Source organism: Arvicola amphibius, chromosome 3 (assembly GCF_903992535.2).
Source record: "Arvicola amphibius chromosome 3, mArvAmp1.2, whole genome shotgun sequence".
In the NCBI taxonomy this organism is placed as follows: Eukaryota; Metazoa; Chordata; class Mammalia; order Rodentia; family Cricetidae; genus Arvicola; species Arvicola amphibius.
In genome coordinates, this window is record NC_052049.1 from 114,007,331 (window position 1) to 114,031,476 (window position 24,146).

A 24,146-nucleotide genomic window follows, 5' to 3' on the forward strand; every position below is an offset into this window, starting at 1 on the left:
GACAGAAGAATCAGGATTAAATAAAGTTCCTCAACAGTCCTACCATACCTGACATATTGAGAGCACTGCCAATGTAATCTGCAATGCAAGGGCAGCCAAGTCACTTACAATCGATCATCCCTTTGGCAGGACACCTCCAACCTGCCACATTAGAGACATGACCCCTAGCACTTGCAAGGTTCAAGGGCATTCACAGCTACATAAGCTGAAAGCCAAGCTGTACTATACTGAGAAAGGAACAGAACACCCAGGGATGGTGGAGCAGGCCTGCAATTCCAGGGCTGGAGAGAGAGACAAGAGGATCTAGGGAACATGTAGACTCTCACAAGGAAACCCACCCCACCTACAAAGAAAGGGAGCAAAGCATTATCTGTGCTAGCTGCCTAGCCCCTTAATCACAATGATAAACTAAGACACTTCATGTAGACACTGCATTCAGTTCACATCTTAAAAAAAAAAATTACAAGGACTAATCGGTTCTGTCACTGAAGCAATCTGGGATGTCAACCAAAGAAAAACCAAGAAACACTTTTTCCCCCTAAAACAACATAAGTAAACCTGGCAAGAAATGACAGTGGACTCAGTATCTGCACGTTAGCAATAGAGCTGAGTTTTATTTAAAAGGCTAGTGGTTCAAATACTATTGCTTGAATAGCTCTGATAGATATAAAATGTAGTAACATCTGAGGTTTATACACATACGCAGGAGCTGAAGGTCAACTCATAAGACTAGCTCATCCTTGGTCAAGAGAAGCTACAAGCGCATGCTGCAGGAGTGATCTAATGGATTCATTTGGACCATACTCCCACTCTGAGGAACACAGAAACACCTGGATAGAAATGTTCTTTTTACACACAAAATTCTGGCTTAATTAGATCTCCTTTCTAAAATTATACCTCAGTTCAGAAAACAATATCTTGAAAAACTCAAGAACTTGGGCTACTAAAAAAATAAAAGGGAATTTGAATGTAGTAAACAATTTTAGTAAATACCATGTGTATTTTCCTGTCGCTAATAAAGACATGATACATTCACAAGACTATGCATTAAAATAAATTCCTACAAAGAGGTTCATAAGGAAAAAAAGCCATCCCAACGTCTATCCTTCTCAGTCAGGTGCAGGTCTCAGCACAAACCAGCAACTCCTCTAACAGCCCTAAGAGCTGCTTTGAAAGCAGAACATAAAGTCTAGATCATAGCTACTGAATGTAACCATTAAGCAGAATCATGGAAGAGCACATTTAATGGGTTGACCTGGTCCAGTTTAAAATTTTTGTAGATCCAGCTTGTACAGGGTCTATATGCATACCGGACAACCAACAATCTCCTGTTCTCTCAATTGGCAGTTTGTGTAGCTCAAGAGCAGACTGTTAAAATCTCGATGAACACGCATTATATAAGGTGCCTTAAAAGTTAAATAAGCCACCTGCATGGTGGTGTTTGCCTTTAATCTCAGTCCTCAGGAGGCGGGGGCAAAAAGACCTCTGTGAGTTCAAGGCCAGTCTGGTCTATATACCAAGTTCCTGGCTACCCAGAACTACACAGCAAGACCCTGCCTCAAAAACTAAAAGACAAACCTAGTTCTCATCTTTACTAAAATGGTGGAATAAATCCAGCATATCCAAAGTGGGGCAAGGTGACATACGCCTTTGATCCTAGCACTGGTGAGGCAGAGGTAGGCTGATCTCTTGAGTTTTGAGGCCAGCCTGGTAAACAGAGAGAGAGTTCTAGAACAGCCAGGACTACACAGAGAAACTCTGCTTTCAAAAAACCCAAAAAAGAGAAAACATCTACTATGAGAGTAGCTTCACTGTTTCCCGTGGAAAAAGCCAAATATTTTTTTACTGATAGAATTTAAGAATTAAACCAATTAAGAAACAAACAAGACTAAGGATTACTTCAGTGGCAGAGCACTTGCTTAGTATGTGCTAGGCCCTGGGTTTGATCCGGCACTGTAAAATATATCTATCTATCTATATATATATATATAAAATGAAAACAAACATATACACCTTAAGATAATATATAAAACTTGAAATAATATCAGGCATTATGGAATGGGAAACAATTCTGATCCCCTACTCCAAACAAAGGAAACCATAACAGGTGTGGGGGGGGGGGGGCACGACAACCAGAACTCTGAGTAACACTACACAGACCCTAACATCACAGAACACCACACGGAATGAGTTATACATCAATAAGATCATCCTGACAGCAATGCAACTCCTAGATTAAAAATGAGTTAAAAGCTTGCAATGTAATTAAACCCACCTGCAAAGAGATGAAGGGGAAGCAGAGGAAAGGCTGCATGCATGGGTCTATTACAGACATGATATTGATTCAGCAGCATACAAATAATATCCCACAGTCCCCAGAACTTGTTTCACTGCTAGATTGAGAGGAATAAACTTGCTTGTTAATTATAGCATCTTTCATATCTGAGTGACAATCATGTTTAATATGATGCTATTTGCTAATAAAAATACTGAGGATACAGGAATCAAACAAAACAACACAACACACAAACTCATGAACCTTAAAACTGGACCAAAAATAAGTTTAAAGCCAAGTAGATATGATAATTATCACATATAACATAATCCACAGAAAAAAGGGCCAAGAAAAGAATCTTCATATTGTACTCGTGCTTGATGTTGTCCTAGGAAAAACAGTGATACTTTGACAAATGTGTCATATACAACAAAAAAGTCCCCTTCTGGTTTCAAATGAATTTTCCTTGGCTAATTTTTCTCCTGTGCCAAACAAACCTTTATATACAGGACCAGTTTAAATCCCTCCTCCCCTTCAAACATTAGATACAAGCATCCAGGAACACTGTACAATGCAAAGTGCCTTAAGGATTCTGTAGTGCCAGTGGTGTAACTGATCTGAGGAAGCTGGGATGCTGTTAACACTGACGGGGCCAGTCAAGCAATGGTGGTTTGCTTCTCCTCCGGTGTTTCCTCCAGCAACTGCATGATCAGTTCATGGAGGGGTTTGCAGATCTTTGCATAGCCCCCTCCTGTGAGGTGTAGAAAATCAAACATGTCGTGGCAGGAGATGGCACCGTCCGAGTGCACGAAGCCCCCGTCTGTATCCAGGAGCTGCACATTGGCAAGCTTCGGCAGGGAAACCTTGAGAAGCTGGTTCACCTTGGCATTCTTTTGTCTTAAAGGGTTGGGCTTCTCCCCTCGAGGTAACAGACCCTGGGGCAGAGCACAGAACATTAACAGAGAGGGTTATTTTTCTTTAATTCCTTACAACTTCCAGTATTCCTGGCATTCATACTCTAACTTCTAAAATACCCGACTATGACAGTTTGTTTTTTTTCTTTTTAAATATAATTTACTTTTATTTTATGTGCATTGGTGTTTTTCCTATATGTGTATTGGTGTGAGAATGTCAGAAGCCCTGGAACTGAGTTATAGACAGATATGAGTTGCCATGTGGGTACTGGGATTGAGCCCGGGTCTTCTTGAAGAGCAGTCAGTGTTCTTAGCCACTGAGCCATCTCTCCAGCCCTGACTATGGTAGTTTTATTTAAAGCTGATCTGTTTGTTCTTTTTGGTTTCTCAGTGTCTTCCTCATTGTGTTGCTAACTGTTGATACTCTTCACGATCAACTCTTCTCCATTCTAAACATTTTATAATTATTTTTATGTGTATGAGTGTTTCACTTCCATGTACGTCTATGTACCACATCTGTACCTGGTAACCCGAAGAGGACAGAAAAGTGTCAGATGCCCTGGAACTGAAGTTACAGATGGCTGTGAGTCATCATGTGGGTACCAGGAGTCAAACCTGGGTACTCTGAAGAACAGCACTCTGAACACTTCAGCCAAGATCTTTTTTAGAGCTTCAGAATTCCAATGAACTTGCACCTACAGGACCCGTCAGCATGTCAAAGAGCTGTTCATCATCTTCTTTTTTTTTTTTTTTTTTTTTTCTTTTTTCTTTTTTGGTTTTTCAAGACAGGGTTTCTCTGCAGCTTTTTTAGAGCCTGTCCTGGACCTAGCTCTTGTAGACCAGGCTGGCCTCGAACTCACAGAGATCCGCCTGCCTCTGCCTCCTGAGTGCTGGGATTAAAGGCGTGCGCCACCACCGCCCGGCCATCATCTTCTTTTTAAGCTGTGCTCCTGTACATTCTATCAGCTGTCACTCCAGCACCCAGTCTCTCATCTCACATGCCTGATTCATCATGGAATCACTAAATGTTCACATTCTAAATATTTGTCTAATCAATCTGTTTTCTCAGACAGTTTCTCGTGAATCCCAGACTGACCTCAAACTCATTACATGGCTAAGGATTACAGGCATACACCACCACATATGATTTATGTGGTACCAGGAATGAAACACAGGGTGAAGCCTGTGTGCAGTTCATGCCCAGCAAGCACTATAACAAATGAGCCACATCAGCAGCCTCCATCCTCTTTTTCTTCACGATAATAATATACATTACCTTTGCTTAGAAATTTAACGCTATTCATCTCAATTACTAAAATAACTCTCACTGGTTCTCCCAAAGCCAGTGTGTCCTTCCTTCAATTCTTTCTCCCTATACCTTGTCAGGAAATGTAGCCTAGACACACCTATCAATACCAGAGAAAGCTACACTACAATATATTATAAGAGGAGAATTGGAATCAAAGCTGTCTTAAATAAACACAAATTAATGAATTACATACCTGGAAAGATGAATGTATCCTAAATTAATTTTAACTTGTATATTAATGATCTAATACAATTTTCAGATAAATCAATGTCTACATACTATTGGTAAAGAGAAATATTACATGTCAAGGGCAAGATTTTTATCAATGTAAATCAACAGAAGATAATTGGTTCCATTACAGAAGTGCTGCCAGACATCGCCATCCTCGTAGCTGGTCAATACCTAGTGATAGCACAGGAGTCAACTGCTATTCTGGTAAAATTTTTGTCCCGTTTCTCCTATAGGGTATGTAAGATGTTTTATTTCAAGAAGAGGTTTACTGTGGGTCCTTTATTTTTACTAACTTATTACTGGTAGGACTGGGGACTGAACCTAGGACTTCATGAATGCAAAGGAAGAGCTCCATCATGAGCTACAGCGCCAGTCCTTACTGCGAGTTTTATATTCCAAGTATGCTCTAGTACATATTCACTCTCTCTCTTTCAGTAACGTGTTGGGGCTTTGGTTGCCAATTTAGTTACGATTTTACAGTTCCCCCAAAACCACGAAGAATTCTCAATTTGTTACACTGGTCCATCTCCCTCTATATTTGCTATGCTAAAACATTTCAAATGATGAAGTCAGTCCTAAAATTGAGCTTGTTACTATTAAGTGCAAACTCCGGGACTAGCAGTGATGGCACATGCCTGTAATCCTCACAGTTGGTGACTAAAGAGTAGGAGTTATATCTTCAGCTACATACTGAGTCTGATGCCAGCCTTGGCTACAGAATACCGTCTCGGAAAAAAAAGGGAAAAAAAAAGAAAAAAAGGTTGAAGGCTCTACATAATATGTCACACGCTAACAATGCTAACATTGCAAAGTCAGGTTGAGATAGAACACGTAACCAGGAAAGATGACCAGTAATCAACACTTTGTTCCAACTCTCAAGTCATAAAAAACAGCAGAATGATTATTCCTCATGATCAGGGCAACATATCTACTGGTGTTTACAAACAAGAATGAGAAAAAATAGCCACTGAGATGGTCCAATGAGAAAAGACATTGCCAATAAACCTGATGATCTAAACTCAATCCTCAGAAACCATGTAGTAGAAGAAAAATCAACCACCTTTAGTTGTCTTTTGCCCTTCATATACATACACAAGTTCATACAGCACAAGTTTATACAGTACACACAAAATAACTAATTATAAAAAATATAAAAAAGTTTTTGTACTTGCATAACATTTTTTATAATCAAAGTACCAAGGTATACTGGTTAATTTTTCCCCCCTTTGATTTTAAATCATTGCTAAAATAAGACATTACAATCCTGGCCACAAAAATGGCTCAATGGGGCCGGGCGGTGGTGGCGTACGCCTTTAATCCCAGGACTCGGGAGGCAGAGGCAGGCGGATCTCTGTGAGTTCGAGACCAGCCTGGTCTACAAGAGCTAGCTCCAGGACAGGCTCTAAAGCTGCAGAGAAACCCTGTCTCGAAAACCGCCCCCCCCCCCCAAATGGCTCAATGGGGAAAGTGCTTGCTGCCCATGCATAAGAACCCAAGTTCCCCAGAATTCATGTAAAGCAAGATACAGCAGTAACCTGTAATTCCTGCAGTGCTATTCTGAGATGGGAGGTTGAGACAGGAGGATTCTTTTTTTTTTTTTTTAAATATTTATTTATTTATTATGTATACAATATTCTGCATGTATGCCTGCATGCCAGAAGAGGGCCCCAGACCCCATTACAGATGGTTGTGAGCCACCATGTGGTTGCCGGGAATTGAACTCAGGACCTTTGGAAGAGCAGGCAATGCTCTTAACCTCTGAGCCATCTCTCCAGCCCAAGACAGGAGGATTCTTGCAAGTCTGTGGGTCAGCTAGCCTGGAATACGCAGGGTGGAACAATAGATGTCTAAAACTAGGTAGAAGGCAAGGACCAATATCTGAGGTTGCTGTGCAACTTTCACATGTGCATCACGGCATTTACACACTCACTTATAGACATACATATGTGTGTACACGGGATAATTTAATCCTTTTAACCTTTAACAACTGTTCTAATTCTGCTTCTTTTAGACTTTTTCCAAATATTTAGATATATATCCAAATGAGTGTGTGTTTAAGTAACCACAGGTTTTCCACCTCAATACATCATGGTCTTTTTCACATCCCATTCATAAAGATTTATTTATTATTATGTATACAACATTCTGTCTCCATGTGTGCCTGCAGGCCAGAAGAGGGCACTAGATCTCATTATAGATGGTTGTGAGCCTCCAAGTGGTTGCTGGGAGTTCAACCTCTGGACCCCTGAAAAGCAGCTGGTGCTCTTAACCTCTGAGCCATCTCTCTAGCTGTCCACTCAGTTTTAATATGATCTGGGCTAATGTACTCTAGGATCATTCCCAGATTCCTCATTTAAGGTTACTTCTAATATTTTAGTATTATTGATAAGAGCATAATCAATACCTTTATCAAATTTGACATTTTATAAATAAATTCGGAGTTGGGGATCAAATCTAGGGTCACACACATACTATGCAAATACTCTACCACTGAGTTATATGCCTTCAGCTCCTTAATATTCACTTTAAACCAAAAGGATTTTGTTTTAAAGGATTTGGGAGGATTTTTCCTGCACCATTCATATATCAACACTCCCAAGAGGCATTTTTAGAGCTAAGCTCTCAAGTCACAATATACCAGCATGGAATAAAACACAGAATGCAATAGCTACAAAGGGGTTGAAGAGATAGCTCTGTGGTCAAGAGGACTGGATGTTCTTCCAGAGGTCCTGAGTTCAATTCCCAGCAAACATATGGTGGCTCACAACCATCTGTAATGAGATCTGGTGGCCTCTTCTGCCTGCAAGCATACATGCAGACAGAGCACTGTATATACAATAAATAAATCATATTTATTTGAATCTTTTTAAAATTGTTTTATTGAGCTATATATTTTTCTTTGAATTAAATCTTTAAAAAAAATTAAATGCCATGAAGTAAAGACTAAGATCTGAAGCTGGCAAGATAATTCACCAGGTAAAAGCTGTCACGATACCTGATGATCTATCTGAGTTTGATCCCTGGCACCTACATAGTGGTAGAAGAGAACTATTTCTTTTGTTGTCAGTGGTGGTGTTTTTTTGAGACAAGGTTTCTCTATGTAGCCCTGGCTGTCCGGGAACTTGCTCTATAGACCAAACTGGCCTCAAACTCACAGAGTTCCACCTGCCTCTACCTCCCGAGTGTTGGGATTAAAGCTGTTCACCATTACCAAACATCCAGTGAAAATTAATTCTTATAGGTTGTCTTCAGACATATCAGTGACTCTAAAGATATAAAAGTCTCCTCCCAGAAAGACTACTCACCAGCACAATGACTTTGGCCTGTGGCTGCCTTGTATTTATAAGCTGTACAATTGCCTCAATTCCACCTGCTACTTCTTCTGCTGTATTTTCATGGTTGTTTGTTCCTACCCAGACAACAATGACCTATAATGAGGGAAGAAAAAAGAGGGGAGATGATGAAGATCAAGGAATAAAAGAACATAAAACATTTAAATGAAAACCTATTTTTAAAAAAAGAGAATCAGGAATAGGTGAGAAGGCTCAAAAGGTAAAGGGATTTGCCAAGAGGCTTAATTACTTAAGTTCAACCCCTTCAACTTCTTGGGCCCACATGGTACAAAGCAGGAATTGATTCCCACAAAAGTCCACAAAACTTCACAGTGCCACAGTATGTCCACTCACATTTGCATGTGAAGACACAAGTAAAATAAATTGAAAATTCAATAAATTTTTTTAAAAAAATCAAGAGAAAAATGAGCTTCTCAGATGATGCTGGGTAACTGCAAATAAAAGTGAAAGGGCTTCTTGGGTACAGACGCCTGCTGCCACGCCTGCAAATCTGAGTTCAGTATCCAAACCCAGGTGGAAGGAAGAGAAAACCCATTTCTAAAAGGTGCCCTCTGACCTTTACACACACATTGTTGCATACGCATGCATACACATGAAATAAATGTAATCAAATTCCCAGAAACAAAGCCTAGTGGCTTATGCCTAATAATATGGTTGAAGATAAATAAACAGCTATAGTAAAGTGGGATTTAAAGGAACTGAATCCTGTCACAGTAAAGATTTTTCCCTGGTTACAAATATTCTAGCAATAACAAGAGCATGCAGGAGTGCAAAGGCTATAAAACACACAGGTGCACTCAAGAAAGGAGTCACCGGAATGGAAGTTGGATGTAGTTTTTTGTTAATTTTTTTTTATTGATTTTTATTGAGCTCTACATTTTTCTCTGCTCCCCTCCCTAACTCTTCCATCCCCTTCAACCCTCTCCCAAGGTCTCCATGCTCACAATTTACTCAGGAGATCTTGTCTTTTTCTATTTCCCATGTACATTAGAGCCATGTATGTCTCTCATAGGGTCCTCATTGTTGTCTAGGTTCTCTGGGATTGTGATCTGCAGGCTGGTTTTCTTTGCTTTATGTTTAAAAGCCACTTATGAGTGAGTACATATGATAACTGTCTTTCTGGGTCTGGGTTACCTCACTCAATATGATGTTCTCTAGCTCTATCCATTTGCCTGCAAATCTCAAGATGTTATTTTTCTCTGCTGTGTAGTACTCCACTGTATAAATGTGCCACATTTTCCTTATCTATTCTTCGGTCAAGGGACATTTAGGTTGTTTCCAGGTTCTGGCTATGGCAAACAATGCTGCTATGAACATAGTTGAGCACATGCTGGATGTAGTTTTAACAATGTTTTCTCTACTTGTATTTAAAGGCATGCACCATATGCCCAATGAAAGCAACTTTCACTAAGGACTCTCCTTTGTTTCTTCTTTTCTTTCTCTTTAGGGGTAGAAAAAACTTATATGCAGTACCCCAACCGCAGATGTTTATAATGTGAAAAGACATTACAGATTCATTTGTTCACATATATCCCCAGCTTTTCAGAAGAACTCAGAGATCTTGGCCATATATTTGTTTATGTGCTCAGCATTTCCTGAAGTGAGTCATGGCTCTGCTTCCCACAGTACTCCCCAGGCATTCCGAACCTACTGAGCATCAAATCGACTCCTACTACTGAAGAGTCCTAACAATCACAATACAACCCAGTCAAACAATAGACTGGGTCCTTTTTAAGTCGGTGCCTCACTATTTTCCTAAGCACAGATGTTTCCTATACACAAGCATGAAAGAAAGAGCAAGCATGAATCAGACCTTTAAAGAAGCAATTTTTCACTACTTCAAACAACTGCACTTGAAAGACAAGACTAATCCTATCTTTTAAAAGTATGTTTCATCACCTTAGGCTTAATGTTCTCCAGTTCTCCATTCTTTAGTCTCCATAAAACATGTCGTGTTGTGTCTCCCCCAATTCCAAAATTAAGTGCATGAAGTGGGGAAAACAGCTCTCGCCAAATCTAAAGACAAAAAAACTTATTTTAGTTAAACTAAAAAATCACTGGAAATACAAGGCCTTTAATTGCAATATGATTTAATACATCTAAAACTAACATCTTCCACATTCTTGTTGTTGTTTTCTTGGGACAGGGTTTCTCTGTGCAGCCCTGGCTGTCCTGGAACTTACTCTAAAGCAGGTTAGTCTCAAACTCAGAGACCCCCCCTGCCTCTGCCTCCCTAGAGGCGGGATTTCAGGCCTGCATTACCATTAACACTAATCTTCTACATTCTTTATTCAAATGTTACCACTAAAAACAATATGCCATTCACTTAAAGAGCTTTGAGATGCTAGTGTGCAGTGATTCACTTCTTTGTTAGTTTGTTTATTTTGAGACAGGGTTTATCTGTGGCTTTGGAGCCTTCCTGGGACTTGCTCTGTAAACCAGGCTGGCATAGAACTCCCAGAGATCCACCAGTCTCTGCCTCCCAACTGCTGGGAGCCTGGCATGACTTAGTTCTTAATGCAGCACTGAGTTGCAGCTCAAGAACCTACACAGCCCATTCTAATACCCACTGAGAAATCAACATCCTAAATCAAGCTCAATAAACATTTTTTCATGAATTTGACTATTTTTAAAAAACTAAATGAAGCCGGGTGATGGTGGTACGTGCCTTTAATCCTAGCACTAAGATCTCTGTGACTTCAAGGCCAGCCTGGTCTACAGAGCAAGTTCCAGGACAGTCAGGGCAGGGCTGTTATATAGAGAAACCTTGTCTCAGAAAACCAACCAACCAACCAAACAAACAAAATAAGAAATAAAGTTGTATTTTCTTTTAAGTTTCCTTTGGAAGAATGCCCAACCCAACCCTGAAAATATCTGGAAATGCCTATTACAAAAATATACAAGTTTCAGGGCAGTGGCGGTGTACTCCTTTAATTTTAGCATTCAGAAGGCAGAGGCGGGTAGATCTTGAAGTCTGAAGCTAACCTGGTCTACAGAGTGAGTTCCAGGACAGCCAGGGCTACACACAGAGAAACCCAATTTCTACCCCCCCGCCCTCACCCCCACACAAGTCAGAAAGTGGTAGAACACAAATATGTGAGAATCATGAGCAGGACAAAGCAAATAGAATCAGACATTACCACCAGGCAAAAACAGCAAACATCAAGCTACTTGGAAGCCAAGAGCAAAGAAGGGAGTTTAGCTACAAATAACACCACCCCAAGAATCCCACTAGGTACATCTGCTCATAGCACTAGAACATCTGTCAACCCTGAGCCTAGGAGGTCAGTTTAGAATCGAAGTCTGTAAGTTATCAGTGAACATATACAAGGAGTCAAGAATACCCGAATTACCTCGTACTGCTGCATCAACTGTACCATGGAATCTCCCACAAACAGAACGTCCGGCTCTTTGTCTTTACAGTCCAGAACAAACCTATTATGCTGGTTTATAGAAGAAAGAAAAATAAGAAATTGGCATTTCTTTCCTTTTGCAATTCGTTGGCCTAAAAAGAACAGCTGTCCAACCAGGTCCTGTAAAACATTGGTTATGGGCAAGACCCAAAGACCCACTCCCAACACTATAAAACAAATAAGTAAGCAAGCAAATTAACCAAGCCACCCATCCTTTTCAGGCTAGTCTAAAGCTGCTTCTTTTTTTTCTAGTTAATTGGAAATTATTTTCTACCAATGCCATACTAATTATTCTATTCAAGAAAATTGCAATTCTACCAAATCCAGAATAGCAAAATGCTTCATATAATTTAAAAAACAAAACAAAACCAAACCCCTACCTTTTCCCCAAATTAGGGGGAAAAAGAAGGCATTTTGGGGGCTATCAAGATGACTCAGTAGACATATGCATATGTATACACTGATGCAAACTGCCCTGGAACTAGCTCTTGTAGACCAGGCTGGACTCAAACTCACAGAGATCCGCCTGCCTCTGCCTCCCGAGTGCTGGGATTAAAGGCGTGTGCCACCACCGCCTGGCATTTGTTTCATCTCTTTATACAGCTATATTTCTGATAAATTATTTGAGATTTTGTTGTAGTTTTTGAGACAAAGTCTCACTATACAGTCCTGGCTAGCTTATAACTTGATAAACCAAAATGGCCTCAAACTCAAGATGAGATCCACCTGCCTCTACCTGAGTGTTGATAGCTAATGCATGTGTCACCACACTCAGCCTCTTTTGTTTTTGAAACTGTCTTGAATACCCCAGACTAGCCTTGAATTCCTGTATCCTTTTGCCTCTAACTCCCAATTGTGCTGGGAAAATAGATGCGAACTAATTCTTTTATTTATTTATTTTTTTTAAAGAAAGTTTTACTTTACTTAGGGCTGCATACAAGCATGAATGCATGAGGGTGAATGAGGAAGCCACTAGAGGGCATCCTATCCCTTGAAGCTGGAGATTCAGGTGTTCGGTGAACCACCCAAGGTAAACTCCACACTTCATAATAATGTAGCAAGTGTCCTTAACTGCTGAGCCATCTCTCTACTTCCCATGACTCAGGTATTACAGCAAATACTTACAAGTTAGAATGTTCTTTTTATGAAACCATACTAAGAAAATAAAAACTAGCCATTAACATCTATTATCCAATCCATTTACAGATTCTCTAAAGTATTACATTTATCTTTGAACTAGGATCTAATTAAAACCCAAGTCTTTTCTTCCTCCTCTTTAGCTTCCTCTTGAGGTAGATGCCTAGCTTGTAGATATAATACATATTTTGAACAGAGCTGTAACATCCAAATGCAAAACTGTAAGCAGATCAGGACTCAATCCTTTCCAGTTTAATCTAAGTTTAAAAGTAGGAGGAACCCAGTAGGAACTGCCTTACTGTTTGCTTTTTAAAGTCAGGTCTAACTATGTAGCCCAGGCTGGCCTTTAACTCCTAGTAGTGCTGCCTCAGTCTCCTGAGTTTAGATCATTGGCATGTGCTGATGAGCACACCTGGTCAAGAAACTTTTTTGCCATGCAGTGGTGGCCCACACCTTTAATCCCAAAACTTGGGAGGCAATAGGCAGGTGGATCTCTTTGAGTTTGACGTCAGCCTGGTCTACAGAGAGGACAGGCTCCCAAGCTACAGAGAAACCCTGCCTGGAAAAATCAGAAAGAAAAGAAATTAAAGAGCTCTAGGTTCAGTGAGAACATTGTTTCAAAAGGTAAGGTGGAGAACAATCAATTGAAGAAAACACCAGATCTGTGGTCATCATAGGCATGCAAATACATGTTAGCTCGTGCATGCACACACATATACTAGCATACACACAAAGTCATCCATCCATGCAAGTAATCCATATGCACCAACTTTTACCTGAGACATCCACCTGTCATCTCCTTGAATATCTTCTGCTGCATGTGGAATAGCTGCTGGGTTCGAGTCTCCTTGGCTCATTCTACACCTGAGGAGAAATGTCTGTCATGTTTCATTTATGAACAAGAACATTAAAATACTAATACAGTCAGGGTTTTGAGACAGGGTCTCACTATGTAGCTCTGGCTATCCTAGAACTTACTATGCTACTGGCCCAGCTACTATTTATTTATGTACTTATTTATTTTAATTTATGTTTTTCAGGACAGGGTTTCTCTGTGTAGCTCTGGCTGTCCTGGAACTCACTAGACTAGATGAGGCTGGCCTCGAATTCATAGAGATCTGCTTGGTACTGCCTCCCAAGTGCTGAGATTAAAGGCATGTATAAACCACCACCTTGCTTCTTTCTAAAAATATTTATTTCTGTTTATGTAAAGATGTATGGGGTTGGAGAGATGGCTCAGAGGTTAAGAGCACTGCCTGCTCTTCCAAAGGTCCTGAGTTCAATTTCTGGCAACCACATGGTGGCTCACAGCCATCTGTGATGGGGTCTGGTGCCCTCTTTTTTCGTATCACTTATGAAAAGACCATCACATAAAACATTAACCCCATCACTCCTCTCACTGCAGTTATTAAGATTAAATGAACAAGTGGTGGCGTACCCCATTAATCATAGCATTCTGGAGGCAAAGGCAGATGAATCTTTGTGAGTTCCAGGACAGTTGGAGCTGTTATACAGAGTGGTGCAGGAGAATTGTCTGTATTCTGTCAATCATGTTTTAAATAAACGCTGATTGGCCAGGCAGGAAGTATAGGTGGGTCAACCAGACAGGAAGTAGAGGCGGGGTGGTGAGAACAAGAGAGTTCTGGGAAGCAGGAAGCTTCCTCGTCTCCTGCCCAGACCATGGAAGAAGCAGGATGTGACCTGCCCCCTGAAAAAGGTATTGAGCCATGTGGCTAACATAGATAAGAATAATGGGTTAATATCTCTGTGATTTTCTTTGGGGCCTACTAGCTGTGGGAACTGGGCAGGGCAGAAACCTCAACAAGCAGGACCTCATGTTACACAGAGAAACCCTGTCTCAAACCCCACCACCCAAAAGGTAAAAACTGCTCCAAATATACACTTTACCTGCCACACCCACCACATGTTAGTTTTCATGATCACTGTAGCAAGCACAAAATCACTTAAAAAATTAGACACTTATAGAACAATGAAATCTACATTACAGCCTTTAAGGCTGCTAGAATTACACACTAAAGAATAGAGTATGGGGAGCCTTAAGAGTTGGCTCAGTTGTTAAAAACACTTGCTGTTCTTGCAGAACTTGGGTTTGGATTCTAACACCCAGGTGGAGTGGCTCATAACTCGTGTAATTCCAACTCCAAGGGATATGATAATCTCTGCAAGTCTCCACAGGCACCACCACACACATGGCATACAAACACAGACACAGACTACAGGAGCCAGTCACATGGCTTAGAGTAAAAGCACTTGTCATGAAAGCCTGGCAACCTGAAATAGATCTCTAAAATTCACACCGCGGAAAGAGGACCAATTCTGTAAAAATCCATGTTTTTATCTATCTACCTACCTATACACACACACACACACACACACACACACACACTTTTACACTCACAGTGGCATTCACACACATATCATACATATGAATGCTTAAAAAAATTACACATTGTGGCACATGTCTTTAATCTCAGCACTCTGGAGGCAGAGGCAGGGAAATCAAGATGAGTTAGTTCAATAGTTTAAGGCTAACCAAGATTCCATAGTGAGTTCCAGGACAACCAAGGCTAAGTAGAGATATTATAGAGAGATCTTATCTCAATAAACAAACAAACAAATAAATAGAATAGGCTGGAGAGATGGCTCAGAGATTAAGAGCACTGGCTGCATTTTCAGATCACCCTGTTTCAATTCCCAGCGCCCATTTAGCAGCTGTCTGTAATTGTAGCTCCTGGGTATCTAACACTCATTTCTGGCCTTCTTGGGCACCAAGTATGAACATGATACACAAATATATATGCAGGCAAAACACCCATATACATAAAATGTTTTAACTAAACAGGACTACAGCAACAATTAGAATCCACTAAATCATCACAGTGACTATACAGTAATTAAAATACTAATAAGACAAAACCGGGGAAGATGAAGGTGCTCAAATTCAACCCCAACATTCTTGTTTAGAAAAGGAAGCCAGGTGTGACAGCCTGTGCTAATAATCCTAGCTCTGAGGAGGTGGAGACAGCAGATTCTTGGGCTCGTGGCCAGTGTAATGGTCTAGCTTAGACTAACTTAGAATTCCAGGTTAGAGAGAGACCATTTATTGTCTCTTAAAAATCATGAACAGTACCTGGGTAACTCAAGGTGTGGTGACACATGCCTTTTATCCCAGAATTTAGGAGACAGAGGCAGGTGTACTTCTGTAGGTTGAGGACAGCTTGGTCTACACTGCAAGCTCCAGACCAGTTAGGGTTACGTATCGAGACTCTGTCTCAAAAAGGGGGTGGAGGGGGTGAATATTAACTGAGAAACACCCAAAGTTTGATGCCTGACCTCCACATGTACTACATGCATGTGCACCCACAGAAACACACAAAGACAAAACTAGGCACTAGGGATAAAGCCTGATTAGTAGCATGTTTGCCTGGCCATGCCTGAAACTTTGGGTTCAATTCCTAGCACCATACTAAATTTTATCAAAAATATAATCTTTATAATCTTATAATCCTAGCTAACACTCCTAGCTAACACTCAGGAAGTAGCAGGGAGAACAGAAACTCAAGGTCAACTGTACCTACATGAGTTCAAGACCATCCTGGGATACACGAGGTCTTTTCTCAAAACAAAGGTTAAATCAAACAGAGTGGCTTTCACCATTTGGGAGATTGAGGGAAGGAAGCTCTGTGAGTCTGGGGCAACCTGACGCCACACAGTGAGTTCCAGGCTACCAAGTAAGTGAGATCCTATCTCAACACACACACACACACACACACACACACACACACACACACACACACACCCCAAATGGTGGTGCACACCTTTAATCCCAGCACTGGGGAGGCAGAGGCAGGCAGATCTCTGTGAGTTCGAGGCCAATCTGGTCTACAAGAGCTAGTTCCAGGACAGGCTCCAAGGATTAGGAGACAAGTAATAGTCATGGGAGAAAACTGTCTCAGAACCAAGTAGAAATCTTACCTGTGTTTCAATTTGTCTTCATTGCCCTGTTACAGGCAATGGTTACACACAAGAATGTAACTGTCTATGCCATTTTCATGCTAATTTATAGAATTCCCTGTATCAAAGGATGGTGCCTTTTACTACTGAAAGACATTTTACATACATCCCAGTGCTGGAATTAAATGTGTATGCCACCACATCCATTTAGACCTTACTTTTTAATTCTTTTTAAAAATTTATTTTATGAATATGAATGCTCCATTGACTCTATGCCAGAAGACGGCATCAGATCTCACTATAAACGGTTGTCTTAACCTCTGAGCTATTTCTCCAGCCCAACATGCATATTAATTAGTCAAGTTTTATGGGTTTTGAGACAAGGTCTTATCACGTATCCAGGCTAGATTCAAACTCACTATCCTGCTTCACTGCCTCTTCCTCCCAAATGCAGAGATTGTAGGTGGTCATCACTGAAGCTATTTTCTCTCTTTTTTTCTTTTTGGCTTAAAAAAATAAATTCTGGTTTTTTTTTTTTTTTTTCCTTAAAGTTCCAAAGATTCATCTCGTGCATCAGGGCACAATCTATTCTCAAGACCACAGGCCTGAATAAACTTTAACATCTTCTTGGGTCTACAGTTTAATTTAGAAATGGGTTTTCTGAACTCACCCATCAGGTAAACAACTACCTAAAACAATTTATAATTAACACTTATTAAGAACTTACTAGCCAGGTGGTGGTGGCGCACGCCTTTAATCCCAGCACTTGAGAGGCAGAGGCAGGTGGATCTCTGTGAGTTCAAGGCCAACCTGGTCTACCAGAGCTAGTTTCAGGACAGGCTCCAAAGCTACAGAGAAACCCCATCTCGAAAAACAAAACAAAACAAAAAGGAACTCACTAGCTATGATACCACATCTTTAATCCTAGCACCCAAGGCAGGCAGATCTGTGAGTTCAAGGAAGACATCTTAGTCTTAGTCTTAATCTACATAGAATGTTCCAGGATAGCCAGGGCTACCTGGAGAGACCATGTCTCATGTCTCAAAATAAATAATAAATAAAATCTAAGGAATCTGTTCTATTGGAAAACTATTAAGTAGGAAAGGTAGGATTTGAAACAGAAGTCATACATAGGTTGTAGCTCTCTGAGGTATTCAGAATTGCATTTGTGCATATACAAGATGCCTTGAGAATGGGTTCCAGGTTCAGTTATATTTCAGGTACATCTTACAGATAGTGCGGAGATAGCTTTATATAATACTGTTAGTGTACCAAATGTCTCACTATGATCCAACATATGAAGTCAGATATGGAATTTACCACTTGTGGTACCATGTGATATTCTCAAACTAAAAATATAAACCAGATTCAGAGCATTCCAGACCTCTGAATTAGGAATGTACTGTTTGTTCAACTTAGTGCTGTTTGTGGGATGGTGGGCTTATTCCATTTTGTGGCACTGGGTATTGAACTCAAAACCTACACATTGGGTGAGCATTCTAATCCATCACTAATCTATTCCTGTTAAGCAAACCAAGGCCATTATTACTTTTTAAATTAAAAAAAATCACATTTAATTGGTATGTGTGTGTGCCATCTTGCCAGCCTCATTCCTTGCTTATTTGTCTTAAAGAACACAACAGTTGGGACTGGAGAGATGGCTCAGCGGTTAAGAGCTCTGGCTGCCCTTCCAGAGGACTCAGGTTCAATTCCCAGCACCCACATGGCAGCTCACAACTGTCTGTAGCTCAAGTTCCAGATCTGACATCCTCACATCAATGCATATAAAATAAAGTTAAATAATTAAAAAAAAGAAAACAGTTGACATTATCTGACTTCCAAAAGTCTAAAATTTCAGGTTTTCTCTGTGTGACCCTGGCTATCCTGGAACTGCTCTGTAGACAAAGCTGACCTCAAACTCAGAGATCCACCTGCTTCTATTGAAATTAAAAGTGTCTGCCACCATGCCTGGCTTGGCTAGACCTCTTGATTGTTCTTTCTGGTCTGGGCAATAAAGAAGAGATGGCAAGAGTTTATGGCTCAGTTTTCCACTTCTAGGTTTTAAAAATGTTATCAAACTTCGGGCTTTTATGAAATAGTGGAAGTTACTCTGTGTTAAAATGTCTGATGTGGCAGAAGAAAACAGCATCCAAGAGGCGGAGGCACAAAGCACTTGCACTCAGTTGCTTTGCCTTTGTATTCATATTGAAGGAATGGTTTGGAATAGCTTGGGAATGGTTTTCAATCTTCTCTCAGTTATAACCGCCTTTTAACTTTAGGCAAGCAAATTTTGTTTCTCAGTTTCTCCTTCCATGTCTCTTCATTTTGTCTTGTGAAAAAAAAATTGGAACTTATGACTGGGTACAGTATTGGACACTTGTGATCTCAGCATCTAGAAGGCAGACACCGGTACTGCACCAAGTCCAGGCAGCCAGGCTACACAGGGAGCCTCTCAAGCAGATTATAAGATTTAGGGTTCAGATGGAAGTGCTTTGTTCAGGGTTTTGAGTGATTAAATGAAACAGCTTGGTAAAGTAAAACTTATCATGCAACCTATTCCTGTATAAAACAAGCTTTGTTCAAGAATAAATGGACAGCCAGGCAGTAGTGGTGCACACCTTTAATCCCAGCACTTGTGAAGCAGAGGCAGGAGGATCTCTGTGAGAGGCCAACCTGGTCCACAAAGAGAGTGCCCTTAGCTACAGAGAGAAACCATGCTACACACACACACACACACACACACACACACACACACACAATGGACTGAGTGCCAAATAGATTCAGAGTGCTTGCTACCAAGGGTAACAATCTGAGCTTTGACTCCAGAGCCCCCATGGTGCAAAAATAGAACTCCTCAAGCTGTTCTCTGACCTACACACACACGATTTCTAAATATAGAAAATTTAGAGAGACGGGAGATGGTTAAGAGCATTGGCTGCTCTTGCAGAGGACCACGGCTCAACTCTCAGCACCCACATGGTGATTCACAACCATCTGTCATTCCAGTTCAGGGGATCTGGCGCCTTCTGGCCTATGTTGGCATTGCATACATGTGATACACATACATGCAGGCAACATATTTATAAACATGAAAATAGCCGGGTGCTGGTGGCACACACCTTTAATCCTAGCACTTGGGAGGCTAAGACAGGTGGATCTCTGTGAGTTCGAGGTCAGCCTGGTCTATAAGAGCTAGTTCCAGGACAGGCTCCAAAGTTACAGAGAAAGCCTGTCTCATAAAACCAAAAAGATTTTTAAAAATACAGAAAATTTTAAAATGAATGAAGAAATGAATCAGAAGGCATCCAAAGAGCAACTTATGGAAGTTGCAAAAAATCTGAATTGCAAGGATTCCTGACCTAAGCAGAAGGCAAATTTCTATCCCAGCCACACTGAGAACAGTGGTGCACACCTTGAATGCCAGGGTTTGGGAAGCAGAGGCAGGCGTATCTCAGAGAGTTAGAAGCCAGCCTGGTCTATAGAGTGAGTTTCAAGACAGTCAGAATTACACAGAGAAATCCTGTCTCAAAAAACAAACAAATAAATTGGGGGGAGGGGGGAGATGAAGCGATGGCTCAGCTGTTAAGAGCACTTACTGCTCTTCTAGAAGTCCCCATATTTGATTACCAGCAACTACAGGTGCAGCTCATAACTAACTCCTTTTCCCAGTGGCAGCGCTCAATTCCTAGTAGCACAAAAAAAAAAAACAAAAACAAAAACAAAAAAAACCAGCACCCCCCCCATCTCACCTTACTGATTCTTAATAATCTCTTTACCCAACAAACAGCAGGCTTGGTAGTAAAAAAAAAAGTAGCAGGAGGGAAATAAAAGGTGGGTAGTTTTGTAAATTTCCATGAAAAAAAGTATTCTGCAGAGAACTTTAGTTGTCCTTCAAAATTCTGTGGGAAGAGGCAGCAATCCTAACCCGAAACTTTCTGTCCTCTCCACTTAGACCATGACGACATGCATGGTGTGGAAGCCAGTCCCAACAAAACAATTACCAATTCCCCAGCTCAATTGGATTTTGTGTGTGTGAACCATGAGACTAACAGAGACCTTTGAAATGAGAATGAAAAGATTTCTAGCGCTTCCATTAAGGCCTGAGGCTTTTCATCTTGCTTCAGAGCGCTGGCAGGGTTATTCTGAAGAGGAAGGCAGGCCTCATCAGAATACCCTTCCTCAACCTCTGGTGGGTGCCCCCCCAGGATCCAGCACATCCATAATTTATCATCAAGTGCCCATGCCAACAAATTAATGCACAATGACTCCCTCCCCTACTATCCCACAAGGAGGCAACCTTCAAGTCAGAACAATGTGCCCAGGGAAGGAACCTCAAAGACAGACACAAGGCCCATCCAAGGCAAAGATTAGCCCGTATTTTCTCTTTCCTCTTTCTCCACCTTTTCCCTCTGGCACTCTCTCTCCGCCCAATTGAAAGCTGTAGAAAATGCAGCTTTAGGACCTGCTCCTAGCGTCCAGGTGCTCTTTCCTTTGTCCATAGCTACGCTCTTCAAAGACGCCAAAGCTTTAAGGCTGTGGCTTTTCTTAAGGTTCGTACAGAATGGATGAAAGGCAGCGCTGGCCTGGGAGCTATGGAAAGCAGAATAATGAGTCACTCTGCCAGGAGTCAATCAAACCTGCAGACCACAGGCTCTGACCCGCTAAATGGCCATGGACGACGGGGGTGGAGGGTGGGCAGGGGAAACACACCGCCAAGAAATCTATCCACTGACAAGGAGTCACCAAACTGGTAGGCCATCGGCCAAACCACCAACGTCTCGGCCTCTTCGCCGAAGAGAGTGGGTGACTCTTAAGGCTAGCATTCTAACAATCCTTTTAGAGTCCTGACACGGTCTTTGGAGTGTTTCAGCGAAGGCAACAGAGAAGTTTCTAATGAGGAGACAGTTTTCGACAAAAAGGAAAAAGAGCGTGATCCGTTTTAAAAAAAAAAAAAAAGCACAACCGAACAACCGAGTCACAGGCTTGGGCCTAGAGGTCCCACCCCGGAGATGGAGGGAAAAGGCAACAGCTGAGGAAGAAGGCAGGAGGCCGGCTCAGAAGACCCGCGGGCCATACACCCGCCAGCCGGAGCGAGACTCGGGCGCCGGAGGGCAGCAGGGACGGCGCCGGGCCCCCGAGGGCCTGTGGGGCGACGGCGCGGGGCGCGGCGGGGGGGAGGGGCAGCGTGGGGGAGGGGAGCCGGGCCTCACAATACCATCTCGCTAGCGCGTCCCACCCGCGACACCCAAGTCCCAGCTCCGCGGTCCCCGCGATGCACTCACAGAGGCAGAGGGTCCGTGCGGGCCCCCAGCGGCTGCGGCGTCGGCGGGTTGCGTGTCTGTCGCTCCCTTGGTCCCGGCGGCCCCGTTCCGGCGCGCGTCCCCTCCTCCGGCCCCAGCGCCAAGCAGCAGCGCCTCCACTTCCGGTTCCCCTGCCACTCAGGCAAATGGCTTCCGGAAGTCCCGCCCCGTACTACGGGGACAGCGGCCGAACTGGCGCGCCACACTTTCCCTCTCAGTCGGCGCTCTAAGCTTGGCGCGCAGGTGACCAACGGTCCGTGCCAGTTTACCGACTTTGTTCTCTTTTACCCCTCGACTTGAGGGCGACATGAAGCTCCATCTTTCTTGGGCCTTCCTGTCGTGATAGGATGATGGAAATCATCCCGAGATGGCCTTAGGCACTGTGGAGCGTGACCTCACGCTGACGCCATTCCCTACTTAGCCACCCAGCCTGGTTTCCTCCACCCACGGGAAAAACCGGATTGCAGAAAATGGGGGAGAAATAGACCCGAAGTTAAAAGAAGTCACCTACATTTACGAGCAGAATTTCTGTTTCTGTGATGAAATTTGAAATTGTGGGGCCACCTCTAAGGCGATAGCCCTTAGGATGACAGAGCCCCCAAGTCTTTACCTTAAAGATCCATCAGGTTTAGAGGAGTACATAGAGTTAATATTAAGATTAAAGGTTAACGGCTGGGTAAGTGCGGGACCGGTCAGCGCCAAGAGCAGGGGCAAGAGATTGCGTCATCGTCAGAGTTGGCGCAGTAGGAATCATTCAAACCTATGAGGCCAATAGAACATTCCAAGACCCTGAAACTGACAGTTTGAGGTGGTGCTGGGGAAAACCTTTGAGAATGTTGTTGAAACCTGTGAGCCTAAACTGTAAAGATAACTAAATTTTCAGATCACCAATGTTGTCTTGTGCTACTCGTATTATCTCAAGTCCGAAACAATGTTTTCATCTTACCAAATGACTTTGCCATTGCTAATTTACCTCATAACTCTCCGGTAGATATTCCAGTCACATATGGTGCACAAGCAAGAGCTCAATAAGTGCTGTTTCAAGTGTTTTGCTCAAAAGAGTTGGTGTCTGGGAACTTAAATGATTAAACAGTCTAGAACTACATTGATAAGAGAAACAACTTGAATTAAGTCTCCAATGGTAAACCCTTATGTCCTGGTTGTTTCTGTCAACTTGACACAAGTCAGGGTCATTTGGTAATAACGTCAACTAAAAAAAAAAAAATGCCATCATCAGATTGGCATGTAGGTAGTATGTGTGTGTGGGGGGGTATTTTCTTGATTAATAATTGATGGGGAAGACTCAGCTCAGTGTGGGTGGTGCCACTCCTGAGCAGGTGGTCCTGAGTTGTATAAGAAAACAGCCAGCCAGCCAGCACTCAGGAGGCAGAGGCCTGTGGATCTCTGTGAAGTCGAGGCCAACTTGGTCTACAAGAGTTACTTCCAGGACAGTTAGGACTGTCCACAGAGAATCTCTGTCTCGAAAAACTAAAAAAGGAAGGAAGGAAGGAAGGAAGGAAGGAAGGAAGGAAGGAAGGAAGGAAGGAAGGAAGGAAGGAAGGAAAAGAAAGCAGACAGAACAAGTCAGTAGGCAGCTGTCTGTGCCTTCTGCTTCAGTTCCTGCCTCCAGAGCCTGACTTCCCTCTATGATGGGCTGTTAGCTGAGATTCTAAGGAGAAGTAAACCCTTTCCTCTCCACTTTGCTTTTAGTCATGGTGTTTTATTACAAGAGAAACCCTAAGACACCCTAAGATCCTGAATACCCCCTGCCCCCGCCACACACATTTTGACATGATCTTGGATTCACGAGAAACCTAGACCTCTGGAGCTACAGCAAAACTCTGTTGAAAAAACAAACAAAGAAAGAAAAGCTCCCCTCTGTTTACAGTCATTGAAGCTGTCACTCCTCAAGCACACTGCTGTACTCACATATCTGAAATGATTATTTAAAATTCTACTTCATTGGAAAATTATATGCTATGAGTTTTTTTATTATATTGGGATGTTCTTTGCAAAATACTTATCATTAATATTATTATTTTGGTTTTTTGAGACGGGCTCTCTCTGTAACAGACCTGGCTGTCTTGGAACTTGTTTTGTAGACTAGGCTGACCTCAACTCAAAGAGATCCACCTGCCTCTGCCTCCTGAGTGCTAGAATTAAACGCGTGAGCCACTACCACCTGGCCTAAAATGGAACTTTTCTATCCTGACCACCTAGTCCCAAATAAACACACAAA

The 24,146-nt window shown here is 42.0% G+C and overlaps 1 protein-coding gene across 1 annotated transcript; it reads right to left on the reverse strand.

Moving 5' to 3' along the window:
* Nucleotides 1-586: 586 nt before the first annotated feature.
* Nucleotides 587-22,044, reverse strand: Pafah1b2 (platelet activating factor acetylhydrolase 1b catalytic subunit 2). The gene is made up of 6 exons (XM_038323166.2): nucleotides 21,890-22,044; nucleotides 13,409-13,496; nucleotides 11,436-11,525; nucleotides 9,982-10,098; nucleotides 8,035-8,157; nucleotides 587-3,210 (listed from the first exon to the last, which is right to left on the reverse strand). The coding sequence occupies exons 2-6, from the start codon at nucleotides 13,487-13,489 to the stop codon at nucleotides 2,932-2,934; spliced, it is 690 nt and encodes a 229-aa protein (XP_038179094.1). The 5' UTR covers nucleotides 13,490-13,496; nucleotides 21,890-22,044; the 3' UTR covers nucleotides 587-2,931.
* Between the last annotated feature and the right edge of the window lie 2,102 nt (nucleotides 22,045-24,146).